The sequence below is a fragment of the Urocampus carinirostris genome, chromosome 15 (assembly GCF_059441175.1).
Source record: "Urocampus carinirostris isolate Australia breed hairy pipefish chromosome 15, RoL_Ucar_1.0, whole genome shotgun sequence".
Taxonomy (NCBI): Eukaryota; Metazoa; Chordata; class Actinopteri; order Syngnathiformes; family Syngnathidae; genus Urocampus; species Urocampus carinirostris.
Window position 1 is genome coordinate 1,396,287 of NC_142363.1, and position 8,709 is coordinate 1,404,995.

General features: G+C 41.2%; 1 protein-coding gene across 1 annotated transcript; it reads left to right on the forward strand.

Annotated features, from left to right (window-relative positions):
• The first annotated feature begins 3,512 nt into the window (after positions 1 to 3,512).
• marcksl1a (MARCKS-like 1a) lies at positions 3,513 to 7,655 on the forward strand. The gene is made up of 2 exons (XM_088354411.1): positions 3,513 to 3,816; positions 6,368 to 7,655. The coding sequence occupies exons 1-2, from the start codon at positions 3,733 to 3,735 to the stop codon at positions 6,887 to 6,889; spliced, it is 606 nt and encodes a 201-aa protein (XP_088210537.1). The 5' UTR covers positions 3,513 to 3,732; the 3' UTR covers positions 6,890 to 7,655.
• Positions 7,656 to 8,709: the final 1,054 nt, after the last annotated feature.

The window sequence follows — 8,709 nt, forward strand, 5'->3', positions numbered from 1 at the left end:
ATGTGACTGTGACCTTTCCTTTTGTGTTTTTCGCGGCGTGTCTTGCAATCAATATAATATCGTCCATTGCTCCCCGTTAACAGGCCGGCTCCTGAAGGCTTCCAGTTTTGTATAGTCTGTAAGCGGTCAGATAGCTGGGCAGCCTCCTGTGCACATTGTTTTTTCTCCCAGCTGTATTTGTGTGTGTTGCCATGGTAGTTTTTCTGTTGTTGGCTCCCGGTTATCCTGGCTGCTTACTGCAAGTTTTGGATCATCCAGCCTTCGTCTTTTTCCCGACGATCAGTCCTGGTTTGTCTTCCATAGCATTTGGCTAGCCTGCAGATAATGGGTGGGTGGATGGATATATATATATATATATATATATATATATATATATATATATATATATATATATATATATATATATACATACATATAATTATTATTAGACATATACTGTACAGACAGTTTGAAGCAATGCAGACTGTCGTAGTGGCAGGTGTAGGAAAGGCCCTCCTCCGGCCTTACATTGGCTACGGCCCTGGCCCATGGGAGGAGCTTCTCCTGCTCATTTGGTGTATTTACGGCTGGGTTCGTGTTTGTGGTCAAGGTAGTTTTTTGTTGTTGCTGTCCTGGCTGCCTCCCGGAGTTCCATCGTGCCTTGTCCCGGCTGGTTTAGCCTCTGTTAGCTCTCTGTGTTATTTTTGTCAGCTGTCCTTAGTTTGGCTGCTCATCATTTGTTTTACCATTGCTGGACCCACCTGCGACACAACTTTTAGGAGTTCTTCACAAAAACTACCAAAACTTTGCTTAAAACGCTCAAAACAGTTTTGACTAATTAACATGTAAAACAATATGGGTACTGGCTTGCTAGGGTGCTGGTGTTCTTCAGATTACGTCAGAGCTCAGGAATCTCAGAAAAATAATTGGGATATACCAATGAGATATGATGCAAAAAACATGAACTACTTTCTCAACTTATGTATGTTTTAGAATTTGGGTATCCCTTTAAAAGCCTCCAGAGTGTATTCCACCCTGGAATCTTGAGCACAGTACAAGCGCATAACTCACATTCCATGCTAGTGACATGTTAGGGGGATAGGATGGGGGGCTATTTGTTCCCAAGGATTCTTGGAATTTCAGACAGAGATGCGTAAGATAATAAGAAGGAAATCATAAATTAATTGAGACAAGAAAGAGGGCCGTGATCTTACTTTCGGTCATAGTGATGGGAAAGTCTGGTCGACATAACGACTTTTGCATGGTCATTGCAGTTGAACATTTTTATGTCCATCTGAGCGCATGACAAAAACGCAGCAGTGTCACCTCAGGTCTCCAATAAATATTGTAGAGCAGTCGTCCAGAACATATAATACATATATATATACATATATATATATATATATATATACCGTATTTTCCGCACTATAAGGCGCACCTAAAAGTCTTAATTTTTTTCAAAAGCTGACCATGCGCCTTATAATACAGTGCGCCTTATTTATGGCTCAATATTAAATCGCAAGGTCTCGCAACTTACGCAACAGCCGCCGACTCGATTTTCCCCCGAACGTGGAGTAGTCCGCGGTGTATGCTGGGATTTATATACCGGCGTTTCATTGGCTAACCAATGTGTCAATCATCATTTGAATCGATCGCTATTGGCTAAAGTTATTCGGAGCCTCGGATTGGCTAGAGGGCCAAAACAAACCCTGCAATTGGCCGAAAAAGATGTGTCAATTATCAGTTAAATCGATCGCTATTGGCTGAGGTTATTCGAAGCCTTGGATACGCTCGAGGGCCAAACCAAACCCTGCAATTGGCCGAAAAAGATGTGTCAATCATCCGTTAAATCGATCGCTATTGGCTGAAGTTATTCGGAGCCTCGGATACGCTAGAGGGCCAAAACAAACCCTGCAATTGGCCGAAAAAGATGTGTCAATCATCCGTTAATTCGATCCCTATTGGCTGAAGTTATTCGGAGCCTCGGATACGCTAGAGGGCCAAAACAAACCATGCAATTGGCCGAAAAAGATGACTGAATAGCAAGCTTGCTAAAGTATGCCATAAAGAAACATGTTTCAGTAGTCTGTATTTGTAAATATTTTACTCTCCTGGATTTACTACACTCACGGTTTTAAGAAGACCATGATTGCTTATCATTATTGAACGTGATAACTTAGGTGAGTTATGCAGCTTTATATTTTCCCGGTCTTGTTTTAGAACGATCTTGATGTTGCTCAATTCCAAGTGTTTATTGTCATATGCACAGTAAAGTAGCGAGCGAAAAAGAAAACAGAAACTAAGGAATGGTTGGCATTTCTTGAATTCCAAGACTTTAACCTTCCGAACGATATTTGAAATGACGCATTTAATTGACATCGTGCGGACACCGCATCCGCACGTGTCTACAACACGTATTTGCTTCTTTGCAAGCTTTGGGAATGTTAAGGGGGTAATCAGTTTGACTGAATCATCTGACTGTTTTGTCGACGTTCCCATTGTACCGCCTTATAATCCGGTGCGCCTTATCTATGGAAGATATAGGACCAAAAACTATTTTTTGGGGGTGCGCCCTATAACCCGGTGCGCCCTATAGTGCGGAAAATATGGTATATATATATATATATATATATATATATATATATAAACACACCGTATTTTCCGCACTACAAGGCGCACCGGGGTCGCCCCTTGACCTGCGAATAACTCTAGCCAATAGTGATCGATTCAAATGATGATTGACACATTGGTTAGCCAATGAAACGCCGGTAAATGAATCCCAGCATACACCGCGTACTACTTGGCGTTCGGGGGAAAATCTAGTTGGCGGTTGCAAGTTAGTTAGAAGACTTTGCGACTTAATGTTGATCCATAAATAAGGCGCACTGTATTATAAGGCGCATGGTCAGCTTTTGAAAAAAATAAAGGCTTTTAGGTGCGCCTTATAGTGCGGAAAATACGATATATATATATATATATATATATATATATATATATATATATATATGGCAGCACGGCAGCACAGTGGTTAGCGTGTGTGCGCCACAGTTCTGAGGTCGTGAGATCAAACCCCCTGTGTGGAGTTTGCATGTTCTCCCCGTGCTTGCGTGGGTTTCCTCCGGGCACTCCGGTTTCCTCACACATTCCAAAATCATGCTTGTCAGGTTAATTGGCTGGTCCAAATCGTCCCTGGGTGTGAATGAGCGAACGAGTTGTCCTGCGATTGCCTGGCAACCAGTTCAGGGTGTCCCCTGCCCACTGCCCGAAGATAGCTGGGATGGGCTCCAGCACCCCGACGACCCTACTAAGGATAAGCGGTGCAGATAATGGGTGGATGGATGGATATATATATATATATATATATATATATATATATATATATAATTATTATTAGACATATACTGTACAGACAGTTTGAAGCAATGCAGACTGTCGTAGTGGCAGGTGTAGGAAAGGCCCTCCTCCGGCCTTACATTGGCTACGGCCCTGGCCCATGGGAGGAGCTTCTCCACGATTTTGAGGCGTGGTTGAAATACTCACACTCGCTTTTAGTCTTTCTTCGAATTTCAGCTCAGACGTTGAGGACTTCATATTTAGAGGAACGTTTTCATAGGAACAAAAAAGGATTCGTCAGCCACATTTTACCATACCCACATCTGGACGTTTTAATCTTGAATAAAGAAAACTCGCACATTGAAGTTTTATATTTTCTGTTGTTTTTGTTGTGTGTTTAGTTAATTTCTTGTCAATAAAATGGGAACCCACATGTCAAAAGGAGATGTAGCTGTTGAGGGGAGCGTCGCTGTTGATCCTGCACCCGCTAAAGCTAACGGCCAGGTGAGTTTATTCACATTTTATATTTGGATTTTTACATTTCCACTTCAACATTGAACCGAACCGGCGAGCAGTCACATGGCACCCAACGCCCACCACCAGCGTGCTGCCGAGCTGTTGCTTGGATACTGACAAATTTACATTGAGCTCTTCAATAATTGAATGCTTTTGGTTGGGGCGGATTTATTTTTTATTTTTCTTACCGTAGTTCATGTGATCCCGCCCGCCCCCCTACTTACTAGCATCGACCGTGCCTTTGTTCATTTTGGGTGCATGCTCCCTCACGGAAACGAACTCCAAGCCACCTCGTTAATTTTAAGTGAGAAATTGCAACAAAATGCGCTCAATGCGTTTGTTACATTAGAATTTTGTGGCAAATTTGGAACAAAGTGTCTGCTCGCTAAATCACGATGCATTCTCAGTTTGAATTAAATGCTCGGAATCTAATTGCGATTCATTATCAAAACAAATTTATAAATATAAATGTTCACTCTCAAAAATTGAATGTATTTTTAACTGATGCAATGTCGATCTCTAAAGCCAAACACAAAAAGGTGATGATGAGCGCAGTTGTGACGAAGTGATTCCTTTGTTCTTTAACGGTGAAGAGAGCGCGCGACGTTCCTGCCATCTATCGGCTTGTTTGGGTAGTGCAGAGAGCGGTCGACGCCCCGCCCTCACTGGTTCTACAGTAAATTATTTAACTAAGATGGAGGATACCACGTTATTCAAACAAACCCATACTGGCCAGTGTGATTAGGGTTCAGATATTAGCTTCCGGCTATCGGCTTGGGACTGTGTGTGTGTGGATGGGTGAATGTGAAGCACAATGTAAAGAACTTTGGGAGGTCCTTAGTTACTTGAAATGCGTTTTAAGAATGCAGACTTACCTTACTCGCTTGGCGTAGCGTTCGTTATCTTTAAGCACTTTTGCACACAATATCCAGTTTGGACCAGTTAAGACCACGAGGTCTCACTTTGGCGCAAGGGTGAAGTTGATCTGCCGCACCCCCTTGTGTGTGTTGGCTGCTCAGTCATTAAAGGACTAGGCAGTATCTTAGATAACATTAATTTCTGTTGCCTCGTGTTAAACGCGTATATATAGTTTCCCGGCGCTTATTTCTTCTGTATCCACCATTTAAGATTAAAGAACGTGACCGAGGTTTAGGCTGAACAATACATACTACTGCTTTACGCCCCTTAAAACGCTTCCCCAAATCTGCCTTTGTTTTTTATTAATTAGAATTAAATAACAAAAATCTTGACTTGAGATAAGTATTTCAGTCTAAATCTTTTTTTTTTTTTTTTTAATAATTCTCACTTCAACTATAGCATTGGGTTGTTGTTTTGGTAAGTTTGCCAATTCCGGTTCAAACAAGTTTATTCGTTTTTTTAGTATCCTGGAGAGTAGTTCTGTTTTGTGTGTTTAAAATAGAGTGCATGATAACATCTACCTCTTTTTAATGTCAAAAGGCCGACATGTAAAACACATACAGATGCATACATACCATAAAAAGGCTTGCTAGGCACCTTAAAAGATTGAATTTAGAATATTTCTCCTGTATGTATGCATTAACAATGTCCAACTGTATTCATAGAGCCCTTAGAATGTGTTTTAACCCATGCTTTTTGCAACGCTGTTCAGGGTGGAACACATTGGGTAAGAGGAAGGGAGGGTTTTATATATAGTTTCAGGCCCCCACCTTAATATGTAAGTTTAAAGGTTGAATGTTTATTAATTAGTGCCTCTTTTTTGTAGAAAAAATAATTGGAAAATTACTATGCATTTAAAACAGGCAACAATTCATCAACTATGCTGTAAACGTGCATTTAAAAAATACGCATGGGTCAAGAAATACTCGCTCTTGAGTCTCCGGACTTTTCAGCACTCGTTTTCAGTTGTACTACGCAATACAGAGACATGTGGTGGTCAAATATTACACACCGTGCAGCCCACACAAATTATGAACTCTGTTATTAGATGGTGAATGGTCTGCATTTATATAGCACTTTTCAAGTCAATGAAGACCTCCCAAAGCGCTTTACAATGTGCTTCGCACCTACCCATTCTCACACACACTCACACACCAATAGGGAGTCAGCCATGCAAGGCGCCTACCTGCTTATTGGGGGCATCAGGGATTCAGTGTCTTGCCCAAGGACGATTAGACATATAACAGGGAGGAGCCGATAATCAAACGTGTGACCTCTTGATCCCAAGACGAGTGCTCTACCTCCTAAGCTAATGCCGCCCTGATTGATCAATTTATTTTCCCATTAATTCTTAATGTATTTTTACTTCTAGACATAATTTTGTATAAGAAATTTCATGGAAGATATTATATAAGTGTAATGCTTTTATCAGTGCTTTTCTTGTGGAAAACCTGATTTGGCCCAGCCTCACCCAGACCCTAGTCTTGGCGGCCCCCAAGTAAATCACTTTTGAGACCGCTAACTGAGAGACTCTCTTCTTATTTTGACATACTAAGGTTTATGGCGCGTCATGTGTTTGCCATGTTGGATTTTTAGATGATAAAAACCCTCTGTTCTGCAGGAAAACGGCCACGTCAAGACTAACGGCGACGTCTCCGCCAAGCCTGACGGGGAGGCGCCAGCCGCTGAGGGCAATGGCACGGCCGAGCCTGCCAAAGACGGAGAAGCCGGCGCCAGGGACGCCATTGAACCCGCTCCGCCCACGGATGGCGAAGCCCCCAAAACCAAGCGCGAGGCCCCCAAAGACGGCAAGAAAAAGAAGAAGTTTTCCCTGAAGAACTCCTTCAAATTCAAGGGCATCTCGTTAAAGAAAGGCAAGAAGAGCAGCGAGGAGGCCAAGGAGGAGGCCCCTGACGCCGCCCCAGCAGGTGAGGAGATGCCTGAGGAGAATGGGCACGCAGCTAAGGAAGCCAAAGACGAGACAACGGTTCTTGAAGACAAAGATGGCGTTGCCGCTGTTCCGGAAGGAGAAATCAAGGAAGCCGCCGCGGAGGCAGTGCTGGTAGAAGAGGCCGCCCCTGTCGCAGCCCCTGCTGAGGAAACGACACCAGGCCCCATTGAAGGCGATGCCATTGCGGAGTGAATGCGCCCGGGCGACTGAACTCATTTTCCAAGATTAAAGTATATAAATATATAAAAGAGAGACTCATGCCACATTCTTAAACAAGAGAAGACAAAAAGGATATATCACATTTGCTGAATCAACCACCAGTTCACATGCCTTTTTTTGTTTTCGTAATCTTGACAGACGGAATCTCACCGGGCCTTCAAATTGATGAAAATGTCCCCTCCTAATGGTACACACAGGACATAGCATGTGGTGAATGAAATGAACCGGATGTGGAGCCAATCAGGACTGACTTTACACACCCCTGACTCGATTCTTCGGGCATCTTCAACGTGGCAGCCCTATAGTTGCCATTTTTTTCCCCTTTTTGGGATCTAACGATTGCCGTGTCTGCACAGCTGGGCATACTGTTCAAAAATGTCCTTTTTAGAAGTATACATTCCTACGGTTTGCCCTCAAAATTTCAAGTATTTTGTCATGTATGGAAAAAATGAAAGGGTGAGGTTGGGTCAGTGTGTTTTAGTGCGTTTGGATTTATTTTTATTTTTTGTTTAGGCTGAAATCCGCGCATTTAGGCTTCTGATAATTGCGGCGTTCACATTTCAGAGTTTCTGATGCAGGGGTTGGGATTGTGTACACAAATGTAAGCTTTCTATCTGAAAAACATTTCTCTGTAAATATTGGCCAATGTTTTTTGGTTCTCTTGATTTAGCTATCGTTTAAAGATGTTAATGGTTTTATTGTAACTTTTAATAAGGGTAAAAATAAATGTTTGATCCCCTCTTGATGTGTTCTGCTTTTTTATTTACACACATTTCCTTGACATAACATACCATAGGTTACCATGATAAAAATAACATTCTATGTATTATGTGCTGCATAGCAATAGATAAAATGGAGCCCCACTAGTTTTAACATTTTGCATCTAAATTAAGTTTGACTGGATCTTTTAAACCAAGGTTATTAACTATAATACAGCTTTTCTAAAGTACTGTATTATCTGGACTATAAGGTGCACCTTTTAAATACAAGATGAAATCCTTCTACATACAGTAGCCATTTATATATGAATGAAATTTATTTGGTCCAGTAAGTTATGTATATTTACTTTCAATTTATTCTTGTATGCAACCCTTGCTCTTACTGTACTATCAAATTCATGCACTTAAGAGTCCGGTAAGCCTTATTGTGGGAAATCTCATAAAGGGTTATTTTGAGGGTGCCCCTTATAATCAGGTGACAATTATAGTCCGAAAATACGGTACAGAATGTCAGAAATGTTTCCCTGAATAAATGCTCCTACATGCAGTAGCCATTTGTGTATGACTGCATGCATGAATCCTATTAATTTAGATTACTAATCCATGTAGAATAATGATCAGGTATTCCCTAAAAATGCATAATTACAATGAATACAGTATAATTTATTAATAAATCAATCATTTAGTTGTGAAACCAGTTTTTCACAACATATTTGTTTTTAAATACATTTATTTACTGATGTTTTTATTAAATGCACCCTCCCTCTTCATATAGTTGTAATTTGATGCCCATTAGTTGGGTGCATTTTGTATTTGAAAAAAAAGTCCCATAAAGGAGGATTTTGAGGGTGCGCCTTATTGTCCAGGAAATACTGTTATTCAGAAAAAAAAACATTCTTTTCAAGATATTTATGCAGTCCAGAATGGATTATCCCTATATTTTGCACATCTTCATCATCCCAGGGATCTGAAGGCCTCCGGTGATGTCCCCTCGATGACCCCTTAGGTTTGACTGTAAAAAAGAAATTTGCACACCCAGGTTGGGTCAGTTAAAATGTTTTCTGTCACAGTCAC